At 47.1% G+C, this 18001-nt stretch overlaps 1 protein-coding gene across 2 annotated transcripts in view; it reads right to left on the bottom strand.

Moving 5' to 3' along the window:
• Positions 1-589: 589 nt before the first annotated feature.
• The window catches only part of DENND2A (DENN domain containing 2A), a 95207-nt gene continuing 77795 nt past the window's right edge, over positions 590-18001 (bottom strand). For both annotated transcript variants that reach the window (XM_032783173.2, XM_032783174.2), the window contains exons 14-20: positions 15901-16049; positions 7877-8054; positions 6166-6207; positions 4481-4598; positions 3432-3671; positions 2175-2261; positions 590-1351 (exon numbers count right to left, since the gene is read on the bottom strand). In XM_032783173.2, the coding sequence (XP_032639064.1) occupies positions 1320-1351; positions 2175-2261; positions 3432-3671; positions 4481-4598; positions 6166-6207; positions 7877-8054; positions 15901-16049 (846 nt within the window). In that variant the 3' untranslated portion in view covers positions 590-1319. The remainder of the gene's footprint in view (positions 1352-2174; positions 2262-3431; positions 3672-4480; positions 4599-6165; positions 6208-7876; positions 8055-15900; positions 16050-18001) is intronic.

An 18001-nucleotide genomic window follows, 5' to 3' on the forward strand; every position in this document is an offset into this window, starting at 1 on the left:
GGGGATATGGAGGCAGGATTCTGGGGCCAGGTTCATCACCTCTACTTACCGAGTGAGTGCAGCCACATTGCTCTGGAGTCTTCAAGGGAATTGGGGGTGGGGCTTGGGGCCAGAACAGGGGTGCGGACTTTGGGAGGCACTTTGAGTGGGGGGGTGGGGTGGGCTGGGATGGGGCAGGAAGAGGCCGCCTGGGGCAGAACAGAGCGAGGGCCTAGGGAAGATGGCAGAGCAGGGGCTGGAGCAGCAGGCAGCTGCGGTACCCCCCGGCACCAGGAAATTTGGTGCCCTAATGCAGCTGCATATTTTGCTATATGGGTAATGACGGCCCTGCTTGAGTGATAACAGCTAATTTAGATCCCATCATTGTATAGTTGGGAGTATGTTTTCCAATGTGCATTACTTTGCATTAATCAACATTAAATTTCATCTGGCATTTTGTTGCTCAGTCACCCAGTTTTGTGAGATCCTTTTGTAGCTCTTTGCAGTCTGCCTAGAAGGCTAAAAAAAAAATCTATAAATGAAGCAGTGGGTTAAAAAAAAATCTATAATTCTCAGCAATAATTCCCAACTCATTTTCTTTTTACGCCACTCACTTTTAATTACATTGTGTAAGGTTCTCAACTTAGACAATACAAGGAAAGGCCTCTCCACGAGGCCTGTGACACAGCTGCCTTGCAGAGCATAGTGGTCGATTAGTTGGCTGGCATATCAAGTTCTCAGTAGGTTTAGTGGTTCCCCCTCCACCTCCTTTCCTCATTTGTAAGCACACCTTGCCCATGTCTGTCGGCATCCCTGCAGTCCTCAGAGTCCTCGTTTCTGTCAAGACCTATTTTCATATGTTTCCTCTATTTCTCCCCTTCTTCTGTCCTCTTTTGTTCTCAGTCCTGGGTAATGCGACCCTTTCTCCCCAGTCTCCATTATCACATCCAACAGTGCCACTCGGAAAGGAGGCAGGGCATGTGTCAATGGTTAATATTTTTCCTAACCCCAATATAAATAGAATAAAAAGTATAATAACTAAGAAATCAAATCCATTTGGAGATCTGCAAAATGCTACTGCAGAGTTTAGAGTGCTTGGTCCAGTGCATGTTACTGTAGGAGTCCAGAGCCCTCTCCAGGCTGCTCTGCTGCCATCTGTTCATCTCATGGGGCCACTTACACACAAGAGCAATCCCTGGCCTTTCTGCCTCCAGAGCTCAGCACCCAGGGCTGTCACCCCCTTGGGAACAGGCTAAGTGGGAATGGTGGGTAACAGTTCATTTTGTTTCTGCTGAATTGTAAACTCCTTCTATTCCATGGAATGATGGCGCTCGTGCCTCTTATTTCTTGTGGAGGAATTTCATTTTGCTACCTGATGGAGATGAAGTGAGGAAAACAGCCATTACATAGCAACATATACAGTGGAGAAAGTCTGAGCTCCATCTCTCAACCCCAGAGCCAACTGGAGTAAGGTCTGAGGGGGAGCTGCTGGCTTGGAATCACCCCCTCCCCGCCCCAGCAATGCTGGGTCTTGTTCAAGAACAAGTTCCCCCTCCCTCCCCCCCAAGGAAGGAATTGGCTCCTGCTGGAGCTAGGCACAATAGCACTGCATGTGTCAGCCGGACAGTGGCGATTTGAACGGGACACAAGATACGGCCTTCCCCCTCCTTCCCCCTTAGGCAATAGTTAAAAGTTGTGCTTTCAAAGGACTTCCAGCCCTCTTTCTCTCTGTCCCCCTAGCTACTTACATGGCCTGCCCTACAGCTGTTAATAGATGTATCTTCACAACCCTGCTGGGAGGTAATCTCCTCACCCTGTCTCAGCAGAAAGGGGCTGAAGCACAGGGGGATTAGCTGACTGCCCATGTGGAGATCCAATCCATCCCAGTGCCTTAGCCCACAAGACCAGCCTTCCTCCTTTGGGAGTCAGGTAATGAGCTCAGGGGCCAAACTTTGACACACACCCCCCACCCTGGCCTTGGCAATGCAGCTCCCAGGGCCACTGACATATATGTGCGTAAATATGTGGCCCAACCCTGACCATTGACTGAAGGCCCCAGGGAAAAGCAGATTCAACCCTGGGGAGAGTGGAGCTACCTAAAATAGCATCTTTGTTGCCAAATCACTGAGCTGGTGTTAAGAGAAACATGCAACACAACCACCATGAAAAGACAATGGTTTGCTCTTGCATCTTACCGAGTCCTTTCAGGAATTTATTAACTCCACTCTGCTCCCCACTGGGGAGCGTTTCCAGGTACTCTTGGGCACGTACCTCAAACAGACCTGCGGCAAAAAAGATCCACAATCCTTTTGGTTCCAAATATATAACAATAATACCTATCTCTTCATTAGTACAGCTAGACGCACTTTACTAAGGCGATGAGTATCACTATCTCCATTTTTACAGAGGAGGAAATTGCAGCTCACAGAGCAGACATTGACTTGCCCCAGGTTACCCAGCAGGCCACTGGCAGACCTGGTCTCCAGAGCCACAGTCTAGTACTCTATCCACTAGGCCACACTGCTTCCTCATGCAGGCACGACTAGCCAGACTGAGCATCTTTGCTTCGTGGAGGGAATGGAGGAATCTTTTCAAGAGAATTCTCTTGATCTCTCTGACAGGGAGCGAGCTGAGATTAGAATGTGAGGTCATTTGAGGAATTAACATTTGGGGGCCACATTTTCACCATCTAGGAAAAGCTCTTTGATCCCTCTGCTGTTTCCAATGTCCACCGGTCATTAGATCTTTTGAGGAGCTTGCTCAACCAGCACTGACCAGCCATTTGGATGAGACAGGCCCCTCAAATCAGTGGAACCTTAGAGGCCACGGGACAGTAGTTAAGAGCTTCTCAACACCCTTCTCTCAAATGTCTATCCCCAGAAGGAGGCATTACGACAGTAAATACATTATACATCAATACACTGGAGCTAATGCTAGTTCTGTAGAATCCCTGACAAAAACTCAACATAGAACAGAAGAGGAACCACATGTGACAGAAACTGCACATCATGAGAAGGTGCTCACAAGCTAAGAGAAGCACCTCTAAACTGCTACTATTTCCCAGCATTCATTAATAAATTCATCACTTCAAAACACTTTGCAAACATGAACTAAGCCTCACAACGCTCCTGTGATGTAAGTAATAGTTCCCCCAGCTTTACAGATAAGGAAACTGAGGCAGAGAGACTTTAAGTGACTTTTCCAAGACCAGAGATAGAGGCTAGGAATGGAACCCAGGAGTTATTGGTGCCTGGGTCTATACTCAGGCCACACCTCTCTCAGAGAAGGATGGGATCACTGCAATCTTTCAAATACACATGGTCATCATGGCCTCATCCTAGAGCTACAGTCAGTGCTGCTCCAGGGGATGAAGCTGGCTGCTCATCCACCACTCCCAGGGGACTGATGACAAAGATTCCACAAGCCTAGCTGGAATAAGAAGAGCCCCTAACCTTTGACCCCCTGTTTCCGCAGCTCCCGTTCCTGAATGAATCCCCCAAACATCTGGGTTTCCATGAAGACCTCCAGGAAGCGTCGAAGGCTCTTGGAGGAGACAGACTTGCGGAAGGCCTCCCGCTGTAGGGTCCGCTCCTCTCGCTCACTGGAGGTCAGGAACAGGGAGTAGTGGCCCATGATCTCCACAAAGAAACGAACAAAGGCTTCAGACACCACTTCGTTCAAGGGGCTGGACTCTAAGGAAGAGGTGGGGGAGAAGCAGAGAAAGCCATGAGGTGACGGTGGTGCTGGAGGTGGAACTGCGAGGATGCACTGGGCGGGAAGGGTCACACTCTGGTTTACTTTGAAGTTGCATTCCTGGCTTTGGTTCCATACCACCTTACCAGCCCTGCTGGCCTCTTTAGGAACTGTGCCCTGCACAGGTCTGAGACTGAGAAGCAGCTGTGGAGAGAGAACACCTCAACATGTACTTTCCACTAAAAGGCTGGGAGTGGGCTACCACTGCTCCAAGGGGCACTACGTAGGTTGAAGGCCCCTGGCAGGTGATCCAGTGTGGCGCATGCACAAGGTGCAGAACCTTAGTGTGGCCCCTCCATCAACCTCCACTCCAAGGTGCTGTTTGAGTCCAGCGGCTAAGCAGGAGGCCTTATCTCACTTTGCTGATTCACCCCTGTCCAGGGTGGGGGTGCTGTGGAGGGCGCAGGCTCTGCCCTGCTGGAGGGGAAGGCTTCACTCTCAGGACTGACACCAAAACGACCTCCTTGGCTAGAAGGAGTCTGGCTGTGGATAAGGTGTGTGTGTGTGTGTGTGTGTATAGGCAGGACAAATGGGGCAGAGGCTGAAAGAGACCCCACGGGAGTCAGTCACATAGCAAAGGTCACCAGCGCGCTGGAGAGTTTAGCAAAGCCTGAGCTAATTCTAGCCATTGAACTGCATCTTCCATTCAAACCTGGGCCAGGGGATGAAAACCGCCCCTTTTGGGGAAGTGACTGAAGGGCTGCTGGGCCCACCCGATGAAAACGAGCAAACAGGCTGTAGGTTGTACCGTGTCTGCCATTCAGAGAGCTCTCCTCCTTGTCGCTAGCCAGCTCATTCCTCTGCTCCAGGATGTGCTCGAGCGCTGCCTGCAGCTTCCGAGGCAGGATGGAGTCCTCATCCTCCATCTAGAAAACACAAGCACACACTCAGGGACCTTCTCAGGGTGGGGCTTGTGCTGGCTCCAGGACCTGCATTTCTCCTCAGCTTGCTTGCGTGGAGTGAGGGAGAGATGGGACAAGGGCATGGACAGTTATCTGTTATGAGACCAGGAGAGCAATAACAACGATACTCTGTGCTTATCTAGTGCCTTCTGTTCTGGACTGTCCATCCCTTCTACAAGCACTAAAGTGGGTATCCCACCCCCAGCTACCACCTCACATTGGACAGATTTGTAACCTTTTGTTTCAGCTGTTCGATCTGAGATCATGTGGCCCAGCCCTGACCCCACTGCCTTGCTGGAGGTAAGGTGTTGGTCTGATAATATCAGGAGCAGGAGTCGGCCAAACAATGCCAGCAAGCAGCTAGGCAGGCATGGCAGCTAGGTTAAGACCTACATATGGCTAAGTGATTTTTCACCCCCACCCCCGTGCCAGCCCCATACCGTGACATGCAGGGAGCAGCGGGAGAGGCACAGAGACACTACAGACGGATTGGGCAGTAACAGAGTTGGGAGTCAGAAGGAGGGGGGTGCTCTAAGCCCACTGCAAGAGGGCTCTATAGCCAGAGCAGCTGACATACAAAAACTGTATTGAAAGATAAGAAACAGCCGTTGTCCTCATATCACCCCTGTGAGGGAGGGCAGTGCTATTATCCCCACTTACAAACGGGGAACTGTGGCCCCGAGAGACTAAGAAACTTGCCCAAGGTCTCACAAGGAGTCTGTGGCAGAGATGGGAGTTGACCCCAGTGCTCCTGGAACAGTCCAATGTCTTAACCAGATGATTGATTTCCTGCCCTAGCCTGAATTCTGTGGGTTATGGTTGTGATTCAGAGGAGTTGGATTCTGGTTAGAAAACAAACAAAACCACCTGATAATCAATCCCTGGCTTCCAGGTCTAGGAATATGTTCCAGGACACCCCAAAATTCATGCTCTTCTGCTCCAGGTCAAAGGGACTCAGAAGAGGCATATTTGTCTGCAAACTGATGGCCAGATTCCCATTTATTGTCTTCTCATTATGGTCTGGTAATGCAAAGACTAGACAGAGAGGAACAGGAGAGGGACCGATGAAGACAGAAACTGAAAGATCGACTAAAACCATTCTTCACTGGCAGGTGCAGATATTACCTTAGAAGGTAGTGTGGACAGTGCTTACAGCGAAGGAGAGTGTTGAGATTCGAGTCTATTCCCAGCTTTGCCTGTGACTCACTCTGTGACTTTGGATAATACACTTCTGCAGGCCTTGTGCCTCAGTTTCCCATCTGTTAAAAGGGGATAATGCTTCTCTACTTCGCATGGATTATGGATGGTTTAATGTTTGTAAAGTGCTCTGAGATTCTTTAAGGTGCTACCTAAGCACAAAGTACTGTGACATTACTATTAAACAACACCTGCCATCAAATGTTGCCTCCCAGCCTGGGTCAAGGCAGGTGCTCCTGGCTCAGACAGCCAAGCAGAATAAGCAAAGACAGGTCAAGGCAAGGAGATGGAGGAAGTGGGAGAAAAAAGCCCCACATGGGCCAGCTGTACTCACCTGTCTGAGGAACCGGTTATTAACAAGGTCAACCACAAGGACCTACCAATGAGAGAACGGGGAATTGTTATTTCCTGTTACCAGAGATTATCCCAAGCCTTCCTGGCTCTCCAGGAAACTCCTCCCCTCTCACAGAACCACAGCAGCAGCAGGAGATATAAAACACTGGTCAACAGCAGGGCTTCTCCTGTGGTTTTCTGACCACTTCGCCACAAGCCACAAAATGACAGCTTGAACTGAAAGAAGCTGGCAGCCCCGAACCCTCCTGCCTTCGCCTCTCCTCCACACATCCCAAACCCTTAGACTAGAACACAATCAGCTCTATTGTCTCAGCGAAAATCTTTACAAAGAAGCCACAGACTCTTTTACGCAGTCAATGATGAGTGAGTGACCAAAATAATATGGGGATTTATCATGAACTCCTATTTAGTAATACTCTGGTTTCTCTTCAGATCGTATAAATCTTTCGCCTTTTACTCTGTCACATAAAACAAAGCAATGCAACTTTAAATTTTTTTTTAACATATCATATGTAATCTGTGGACCTCGTTGCCACAGGAATATTGGAAGTAATTGTTTAGTATGACTGCAAAGATTAGATCTGAATGAACAGTGTTGGTAGTTATAGAGCAGGTGTGAAGTGGGGAGGAAAACAGGGTGTCTGATCTAAGCTTGTCTTTAAAAGATTATTTCTCTTAACACCTCACTACCATCAGTGCCACTAATGGGCAGAAGGTTGTAGCCTCCCCAAAGGCTTTTCCTGCACTGGAGTGTAGGAACACTTTGGATGCATGACCGTTGTGTGTGTGTGTGTGTGTTTGCCCTTGCACACCACTCATCAGTCCTGTTCAGAGTTAGTCATTTATTTACAGGCCTGCTATAATTATTATTTATTTGTAATGTGGGAGCACCTAGAAGCCCTAGTCACAGACCAGATCACATTATGCTAGCTGCTGTACAAACAGAACTAAAACACAGTCCCTGCTCCAAAGAGCTTGTAATTTACATAAGAACATAAGAATGGCCATACTGGGTCTAACCAAGGGTCCATCTAGCCCAGTATCCTGTCTTCCGACAGTGGCCAGTGCCAGGTGCTTCAGAGAGAATGAACAGAACAGGTAATCATCAAGTGATCCATTCCCTGTTGCTCATTCCCAGCTACTGGCAAGCAGAGGCTAGGGATAAGTATAAGACAAGAGACAACAGATTGATACAGCCAGTCAGACAGATGTCTGTACTAACTACAACCGTCCAAGGCCCTGGACAATCTCTAAAAAGAACAATTCATACATGACAGACTCAGCAATTGACTCTCCGCATGCACTGTCCTGCCAGCACTACAGCTATAATAAAACTTGTAATAATAAACTCCACCAGCAAAATCACCACTGGAGCCCTTCTCCCAACTCCCTGTGGGACAGGAAGGAAAAATGAAGGTCATTATGTCAGTTCCCCCTATCAACTGCAGCAAAGTCCCTGCTCACTAGGTAGCAGTCTGTGTGTCTTGGAGCCAAAGGTTACGGGTTCTATTCATGATGCAGTTCACTGACAACTGGGATAGCTGTATTTCTGCAGCCACAGGTAATTATAATGCCACCTTGCCTTAAAACAGTGACACAATCTAAGAAGCAAACCCTTCTGGGTGAGAAGACAGTGCAGCCAATGCCTGTGGCTTTTAAAAACAACAATTTCATCTGAGTTCATGGCTCACCTCTTCCACCGGTAGCTCCTTGAGGCGAGGCAGTGAGCTGGTGAGCAGGCCAATCAGGAAGGGGGTTGGTGAGCACACAATGTCAATCATGGAAGGCGGCAACACAGGGATATAGGTGTGCTGCCAGGTGAAGGGGTAGAGGAGAGCCACCATGGCATGGCAACACTTTGACAAGGTGCTGGAAGACAACACAAAGCACACAGCAGTAGAGGCAAGGCAGAGGGTAAGCACTGAGCACCCAACAATCAGGCCCCCTTCAGGTGTCTCAAGTTGGGTGCCCACAGTCACTAGTCATTTTCAAAACTCTTGTCCCCAATCTCTACTTCCTGGTCTAAAGACACATGCAATGGATAAGGATTACTGAAAGCTATTCCTTTGTCACATAACAAGGGGCAGTTTCCCACTGCCTCTAGTAGCTGCTGCGCATAGGACACACAGAAATGGCTAAATGTGCAACTTTGCTTTATTTAGAGAACAGAGTTACAGTATTGAAGGCACTGCTTGTTCTGATGCTTAATTCTTTCCCAACCCAATAACACTCTTTTAATTAACAACATCTTCTCTTTCTGACACTCGGCATACACCTCAGCGAAGAACAAGGCTGCAGGGGAAAAGGGTATCAATGCACATATAATGAACTGTTCAGAGAAAACAGACTAAATACTCAACAGAAACCAGGACAAAATACTATACTACCATACCGGTCCTGCTCAGGACAGGGCCTCAAAAGGCCAGGCTGACCCAAGAGGATGTTGGGGAGGGACTAGATTGCGAGTATGTCTACACTGCAGTTGGGAGGTTGACTGTATACGGAGTAGACATACTCGAGTTGCCTTTTTCTAGCTGGATCAAAACCAGCTTCAGTAACAAGAGCAGGGTCACTGTGGCAGCCGGACAGTGGCATGGGCTAGCCTCCTGCATGCAACGCCATCCAGGACCTGGAGCACATGCGCGAGTGACCGGCCATGCCATGCTGCCGCAGCTACACTGCTATTGTTACTCCAGCTAGCTTTGATCTATCTAGATGCCTACAGTGCTGAAATCACCCCGCCTGATTGCAGTACAGACATACCCTGAGGAGCTGGGATAGTTCATGCTTTTCCCATTCAAATGACACCAGTGACTCTGCTGAAAGTTCCTTCACGGACGACTTCCAAGAAGGTTTGGCCAGAGAACTCTTCCAAGGGCTGGAAGGAGAGGTGGGCGGGGCATGTGGTCAGTTTCACGGGGCTATGCAGAGCACGCTGCGGGACATTGGTTACTCATCTGTTCTGGCTTTGGAAGTGTTTGTGCATGTCAGGGGATGGGGAGGCTTGCCATAACAAGCTGTGTACATAACATCATTTTGGTTTTACTAGCAGCCAGCTCTTGAAAGAATGGGGGAGGGGAGAAAGGCTAGTTTGGCCTGAAGGAATCACATGGCCAGGAAATCACTCACAGCTGGCTTGTATTAAACTCCATGGGGGGAATTTACAGTGAGAAGTGTGGCTCTGGCAGCTGTTGCTGACTTGAGAGAGAGAGAGAAGGGGGTTTGGTAGATGTGGTCTTGTGCTTGCTCAGAAAGTAAGAGGCCTGATTTTTTGTTCCAAGTCTGGTAAACTTAAGTCCCTCCAGCATGACAGCAGAGTGTGTTTAGGAAAATATCACGGTTGGGCTACAGGTTTTGGCTGCTTTTCACTTAGGGTGACCAGATAGCAAGTGTGAAATATCGGGACAGGGGGTGGGGGGTAATAGGAGCCCATATGAAAAAAAGTCCCAAATATTGGGACTGTCCCTATAAAATCGGGACATCTGGGCACCCTATTCTCACTGGATACATTCCATTTGGCAAAGTGTGACTTCTGTTGCTGGGACATCACAGTAACCAGGTGAAGAAGCGCTCTGAACGGTTTATACAGAAGTTCATGGCAGTCAGAGGATAAGTGAATTCTGATCCAAAGGCAAAGAGAGGAATTCGTTTAAGACTTCAGTTTAACATGGGGATAGTGGTAAAGTGCTTTGAGATCTACTGATGAAAAGTGCTAGGGTTTTGTTATTCTTTAGGCTTTACAGTGACTCTAACTGGTGAAGAGAATATACTAGGGAATTACTTCAAGGGACTTCCACATGGAGGGAGTCTCTCTTTATAAAACAGGCCCAGATGTTCATTTCCTTGCTTAAAGGGACACTACCAACTTGATTTGTTTCTAACTGACAGCTGTAAAAAAAAATTGACATTTCTGATGGAGTGCCCTTTAAATATCGTCTCCTGGATTTTTAAAGAAGGGCAGAGGGCTCTACTCCCCAGCTGATGTTTAGAAGGGTGCAGGAGCCTAACCACTAAAGCATGTTCCTGCCCCCTTCTTGCTCTCTGTGCACATTCCAGCCTGCTGCCCCTTCACCTCCACTTGCACTTTGCTTCTGCTCTCACCAGCAAGTCCCCTTTTGCAGGGCCTCCACCAACCACAGCTACTGATACTGACTCTCCACAGAGTCCTGTCAATTGCACAAGGCAAACAAGGTGGAAAATAAATGTTCTTTGATTGCATTCATTTACAGCAAACTTGTAACAAAAGTATGCCTGCCGTGTGAACATTAGCCTGACTGTGTCCCTTTAAAACTGTCTCCTTTAAGGAGATGTTGCTTTTCCTCACACGTTTTGGGGGCAACATTATCAGAGACTGAAAAGCAGGGGTTTCCTCCTCCTTCTTCTTTATTTCCTAGCATATTTTTCACCTCCCCAATTTTATAACCTGCAGAAATACTAGCAGCGTTTGTGTGGAAGCACTGTCACCAATTATCAGTAGTGTTATGGCATTATTCTGAGGCTAGCATTGGAGCTCTTTTTTTTTGAGTTGGGATGCAGGTGGCAAGGGGAGAGGTTACTTCTTTGTCGTGAACCAACCTCTGTCTCCTTCATTTTCGTAGTACAGCCAGCTCCTCCATCCATGGATAGGAACTGATGTGAAAGGTTGGCCTTAGTGACTAACAAAACTAATTGGTCTGGTTCCAGACAGCTCTAAGGAAGGACATTGTGCAGCCAAAACATTACTCTACCTGATATTAAACATTTTGTCCTCTACCAGCATTACAGTGACTCTCCAGTCCCTCTTCCCCTGCTTGCGAGTCACAGTGGAATACAGAGGGCATGTGACAGCAGAAGTGCGAGGGAAGATGCCTGGGAGCCAGAGGACAGCTGGTGGAAGTCAGAGACTCAGTTGCATTGGTTATGACAATTTTTTTTTTTTTTAGTTGTATGCTGTGACTGTACAGGAAGCAAAGAAGGTTTCCTTCCCTTTCACCGTAGCTTCTCTGAAATCCTGGTCACCAGAACTCTCCCAGGTTAATTCTGGTCATCTGCGCTCACTGTGGAACATTTCTCCCATTGCGGAGTTTTCAATCTACTTTGTGGATCAGATTGCTTAGCTTCAGATCCATCAGCATCCGGGAGTGCACAGAAGTTGCTTTGGGGAGCAGGGGCGTGGAGGAGAATACAAATGTGGAGTCTCCTCTGCTTGAGTTTCAGCCAATATTGCTTGCTGTGGTGCTGGATGCATTCAGGGAACTTCAGCCTTTCAACTGCAAAATGGAAGCTTTAGAATGATTAAAATCTAGCAGGAAGACACGGGTCCGTTATTTGTGGAGGTTGTCAATGCCTCCCTTTGGCATGGCAGATTAGTGGCATGTGATGCTGAAATGATTTTTAGGCACATACTCTCTAGGCTAGGAATTCTATTAGTTATCATCTGTTCTCTAATCTTCTCCTTCAGGTTGAGGTTAGGGAGAAGAGAGAAGAGCAACTCCAGAGTGCTCAGATCGCCTGGGCCCGGATCGTCTGATTTTAGACCTAGGTACAGCATGGAGCATGTGCGGCTTTTGTTGGTTTGTCATCTCCTACTGATGATGATCAAAATCAAGTGTCCATGCTAATTCTTTTAGATCTGCCTTTGATACTATTCACCCTGAAGCATTGTTGACACAGCTGCAGCCCCCGGCAGGGATCTATAGGACTTGTGACGGGGTAATCTGTCCTTTAAGAGTAGTGGTACCTAATGGTCAACCCACCCCATCACATGGCTTGGCCCTTTAAGAGGGTGAAAAGGCCGATTCTATATATAGGGACTTGGGGGAGACACAGCGAGAGGAAGTGGTCCCAGGAGTAAAAAGCATTTGGGATGAAATCCCATTACTGTTTCTTTAAGGACATTGAGCCAGAAGCCTTTCAGAGAGAGAGAGAGGGGCAAGGCTCCCCTCTCCCCCAGCCAATTGGGATGAGCTGAAAGAAGGGGAACAGCATAAAAGCTTCCTCCTTTCTCATAGCAGAGTGGACAGTAGGTGACACCAGCAGGGAAAAGCTGATCCAGCTGGGGGTGAAGCTGGTAAAGGTCCCACAGCTGGCTAATCCATGACTCCATTCCAGAGAGGAGAGCTAAGGAATCCTGCTTAGGAAAGACCACAAAATCTAACAGAGCCCACCCATCTCCAGCGAGGAGAGTTGGTGAGGCTCCTAGGTGAGAGGAAAGGATGGAATTAACTCATACAGCCCAGTTCCCAGGAGAAGAGCTGGGGATTCCAGCTTAAGGAAGCACTGAAAAGGGGTAACCCTCAGAATGAATCAAGAAGGGTTGCTGGACCAGAAGCTGTTTTCAGGCACAGGAATAAAGAGTCTCCTGAAGGAAGGAGCCCGAGACGGCTCGCTAGACTAAGCTCAAGGCAACGAATATCCCTGGGTGTACCTGAATGAGCTTCTACTTGTGCTTGTGGCTGTCACTAATAAATGAGACCCTTGCAAGGAGGGTGCTTTTTGATTAAAAAGATCCCTCTGACTTGATTATAACCCAGCTGAAGGGACGTGAGATGGGGTGCACCTACAGTGCCATGCCTGACCATAATGGGGTGCACCAGGGTGACCTCCAGGCCCTCACAGGACTTTAGACCAAGATTTTCAAAAATAGGTACCTTAAAGGTAGGCTCCTAAATCCATATTTAGGCTCCTGGATAAGTGTTCTGATCTCTAAAGTTCTGAGTACTCAGCAGCTTCCACTCAGCCCAATGGAACTGCCACATTCTTAGCACTTTGGTGAAATCAGGCCACCTACTTAGGTTGGGTTTAAGGAGTCTGACTCTGAGACATCTGTTTTTGCAAATCTTGGTCTTTAATGTCCAGGACTGTCACTCTGGCACTTTGATTTGAAAACAAAATCTCACTACAAAGATAGTTTAATCCATTTGTGTCACATAGCAGACCTTAAATACTGGTGTTTTACCATGACCACATGAAGGCCTATACAGGCCTGAGCAAAGCTGGAGAAAGATTATCTCAATAGATCAACAATTTTTTGGGATAGTCATTTTTTGGGTTGAAAGGGAATGTTTACTCTTGTTGCTATGGCCAGGGGGAATACAACTAACAACCAAATTCTCTCTTTGTCCACTGCCAAGCTTTGGATTGACAGATTTTTAAAAAACATTCAATATTCATTCCAAAGATGGAAAAGGCAAAAGCATTTCACTTGCTTTATACTTGTTAGATGTGTTTTTGGCTCAGCTTGAAAACATTTAATAATTCACACAGTACTTGGCAAGAGTCCTTTCCACTTCCTTTCACAGAGACTTCAGATTTTGTAGCAATTAAAACACGTAAAAAAACTGTGTGTATATCATTCTCTCTCTCTCTCTCTCTAAATATATACATGCATACCCTCACAAACACGTACACGTACAGATAAACACAGTGATGACATCCACATGATAAAGTAGAGTGGTGTGCAATAAATGCAATTTATCACACACTTTTCACCACTTCACCTGCACTCTGACCACTAATCCATCCCTCCTGGACTCCTACTAGCATTCCAAACCCCTGAGTAGCTTCAAACAGCTGTCTTTTCTACTTTTTAAAAAAATCTATTTGCCAGATAAAAATGTTTGTTTTCTTTCACCCAAAACGTGCAATTCCCATTCCCAAAGTAAACACTATTTAATACTTAACAATTTCCTTGTCCCCTGTTCCAGGACAAGTGACTGTCAACCTTGAATCAGTGATAGATTTGAAGTCCAATATCTCAAAAGCCATCACTGATAGGAACAGGAGCTTTCCATCAAAGGATGGAGAAGATTCTCAGCTTCTCATTATGATACACTACATTGTTGCCAATGCCCAGTGTTCCAAAATCATGAGTCAGGTCCCAAAAATCATGAGCTTGGCTTTAAAAATCAAGGATTTTTTGTTTTTAATATTACATTTGGGTTATTTTCTTTGACTTTTGGTTTCTGAGCCTTTAAGGTACTCTTGGGTCATGTTTTCAAACTCGTCTCCACAACTATGTGGATTAGAAACTTATTTTAAGCTGATGGTAAAAAAAGAAAGCTGAGATTCTCGTGAAATAACTGACTCCAGGAGCTAGGGCGCTAAGAAAAATACCAAATATTGCAAGATTCACAATAAAATCATGAGCGTTGGCAACATGGCACATAGTACTTGATTCTAGCTCTTGTAGATTCATAGAAACTGGACCGTAAAACCTTTACGTATAGGAAAGCTATTGTATATAATTTTTAGAGGGTTCTACAGTTTGTAATACTTTCTCTCTTTTTTCAAGTCCTGGACAGTGGGACTCAGTACGAAGGCACCTGGCTTTACTGACAGAAGAATACTGATAGAAAACATTTTTGCAATATTTTCTGTAACACACGTATTCTGGATATGCCACATGACAGTGCAATATGATATAAGGGTTTTACTGGCACTCACTGGGGACGAGCTGCCTAACAATGTGCTGATTCCAAACTTACACCAATAAAATCCTTGCATGGCATCACATATTCTCACTGGCTATCATCATGTAAAGGTTAATCTATGCCTCTGTCCCTAATGAATCCAGTCATAATGCTGCACTTATCCTATATGGGAGGGAAAATCTCCCAGAGAAAACCTTGTCATTATAAAGATTACCAAAATTATTTGTGTAGTTTAGACAAGGGAAACATAGGATTGTCTCAGGCTAAGGGCAGCATTGGTGCTTTCATGCCTTGCATATTAATGCACTTTTAAGAGGATATGAAAAAAATCTATGTATGTAACATGTCAAGCAAATGTAAACAAATAGATCCTCCCCTCCTTGACCCAAAGCAGCAGTAAAGGAGTGAAAGTGGGGAGTTGCAGCCTGTATGCTACAACCCACCCAGCCTCCCCATTGGTGTGATGGATTTGTATGTGCTCTGCCCTTACAAATCTCTGGACCCCTGCAGGGCACCTTGTTCCTTTGCTCCCCTATAAAAGGGGCCTCTCCACTTGCCTTCCCTCCCCCAGTCCCAGGGTTGTAACCCGGCTGGCTGGGATCTGTGAAAACAGACAGCTTGGGGGTATTGTACGCTGCTGAAACCTGATCGCGCTCAGAAGTGTCATTACTCATCTGTAGCTTTTCCGTCACCGAGCTTTGAGAACTCTTCTCTCTGAATCCTCAAGTGCTTAAGGGCTGGATGGCTGCCAGGCACCAGCTGCATAAAATCTTAAAGAGACCTGGACCCCTGTGCTGAACTTGTGGGAGTGAATCAGTTTAAACCCCAAGCCTCAAGAATCAATATTAAAAAATTAGTCAACAGAATCTGAGAACCTCAGTGAAAGGGCTAAGAGATACTGAGTTCCCTCTCTCCTCCCCCCGGGGCTTGGTTCCTGTGGGTGCCAGAGCATTGCTGAGAAGGGAACACTGTTCCCCTCCCAAGCAATAAGAAGGGCTCTGCTTCCTTACTGCAAGAAGCTCTGCCTTGGTGAGATTCTGAGTAAAGGGAACTTGGTTTCCTTTGTGCACCAGAGGAAGCTCAGTTTTTGCAAGTTCCAGAGCTGGGCTGAGGTGTCGCAGCATGTCCAGTAGAGGGCATGTCACTTCGTCAGAGCTCCTGCCCTTTGGGGAGCATCGGTTGTACTTGATGGGAAATAACAGAGAAGAACAAAAGAACACCACAGAGGGGCCAGTACTCCTCAGTCTCTCCTTAACTAACATTTGGTTTATAAGAATGCAAGAGAAAGATGCAAAGGTGGGTACCTGAGTTTGTCTGCTATAAAGATCACTCTTCTCTCCAGAAGCAGGGATGCAAACACTCGGCTCAGGTGCCGGATGCTGAGAGAGGAGAACAGGGACTCAAAATCAACATGCTCAAGTCTCGAGTCCAGAGGCCGCCGCAGCTCAATTACCTGCCAGAAGTAAGCAAAACACAGGTCACGGCCTCAATCAGTGCACTGACAAGCAAGGGGCCAGACTCCCCCAGGACTTTAACCAGGGACCCTCTCAACCAAAAGAAACAGCATTGCTGCTGGAGCTAAAGGAGACTTTATGTTAGTGAGTGGCAAGCCTTAAGATTTAGTCTTTCTACAGGACCCACAAATGCAGCCTGCAGATGAAGCTGAAGGGCAGCACTGGCTTCCCATCATATTTTTCCCACCCCTTTGAGCAGTGATGGTGAGGCAGTCTGAAGCAGGTGGCTATCATAGACGGACAGGTTCTCCCAACATGAGGTTCAGCAGACTGGGCTAATAACAAGTAGAACCTGGAGTTCAGTTTGTGCAAGGGCCTATATTCTAGTAGGCCACAGGAACAGTTCAGATTGCTCTCTCCCAGGGGCTCTATGCAGAGTCCATTCCAGGTGAGTGAAGAAATCCAGTGCAGATTTCTCCCACTGAATTAGGCACAGGGAGCTCCCTCTCTATGTGTGTGATGCCCACACAGACTTTTATGCTTAGTCTTTTGACATGGGGCAGTCCCAGGGAGTGGAATTTTGTTCCCAACAGGAATGGATTCTGGGAAACACTCTGCACGGTACAGGGGGAAGGATGGAGGCAGGGGATGTTTCTAATTCTTCAGTCAGTTCAAACAGCCAAGATCACTTTCACTATGAGAATCTGGAAGGGAAGGAGAGGGGAGCAAGGTCTAACTTGTAGACTATCCACTCTGATAGCAATTACAACACAGACTACTGCCTTTGCTTCTACCTACGCATACAGTCCTCACCATAGCACTTCACTGCCATTAGTGTATTTCTCCTCAGAACATCCCGGTGAGATAGGGCAGTATTATCATTCCCATGTTACAGAGGGGGAACTGAGGCACAAAGTGACATGCCCAAGGTCACACAGGAAGTCTGTGACAGAGCAGGGGATTCAAGCCAGGTCACCTATATCCCAGGCCAGCTCCCTAACTGATAGACCATCTTTTCTCTGGTGCAACCAGCTTCAAAGCACCTTGCCCATTCTTCCACAGCATGTCACATGACCCACCCTCGACTTTGGACCCAGTTCTCAGGTAGGCTAAGGCCTCATGTGCTGTTGTGGCAGCTTAAAGGGCCTTAGCAGAAACAGTCCCTTAAGAATAACCCCTGTGCAGTGAAGCTCTCTGGTGTAGGCAGCAGTCCAAGGGTGTGGCTGGGGCATGCTCCACTACAGATATTCTATATGGGTTTCCCAGAGACCCTAAGGCCACATAATTTACCCTCAGGGCCCAGCAAGGCTCTACTCCACATGGCACTGAATGGATTAATGTGTGCCTGAATGGCCAATTTACATAGCAGGCTACATCTGGAGGGAGAGCCAGGCTTAACTGATCATGAAGCCCGGGACTGGGCAGGAACAGGCTGGCTAACATAAAGAGAGGAAGTTTGTAGCAGAAGGGGGCTAGTAAGCTTTGAAGTGCTCCAATACCTAGGCGATGAAAGCCTGAGTGTAATACTAAAATGACAGAATAGCGTACAGAGAAAAGGGGAAATATCTAGGAATTGGAAACATGTGCTTAGTGCCTCAGTGAGGAAACTCAGCAAGAGGCACTCTAGGCCTGAGGCCTACAGACCAATTGCCCTCACAGCATGTTTAGCCAAAACCATGAAAAAACTGGGGATGGAGAGATGAGCCGCACACTCAGAAGGAAATAGGCTCACAGATGGAACATAATGTGGGTTCAGACAGCAGGGGTGCAGCTGACACCAATAGACAAAGAAACACAAAAAAGCTTGAGAAGGAAAGAATACATGAGAGTAACCTTCCTGCACATAGAGAAAACCTGCAATGTGTTACAGAGAGAGTGACTATTATATAAAGTGGCAACCATGGGTATGGTAGGAAGAATATACAAATGGACAAGGGATTTCCTGCACAAA

The sequence above is a fragment of the Chelonoidis abingdonii genome, chromosome 1 (genome assembly GCF_003597395.2).
Source record: "Chelonoidis abingdonii isolate Lonesome George chromosome 1, CheloAbing_2.0, whole genome shotgun sequence".
In the NCBI taxonomy this organism is placed as follows: Eukaryota; Metazoa; Chordata; order Testudines; family Testudinidae; genus Chelonoidis; species Chelonoidis abingdonii.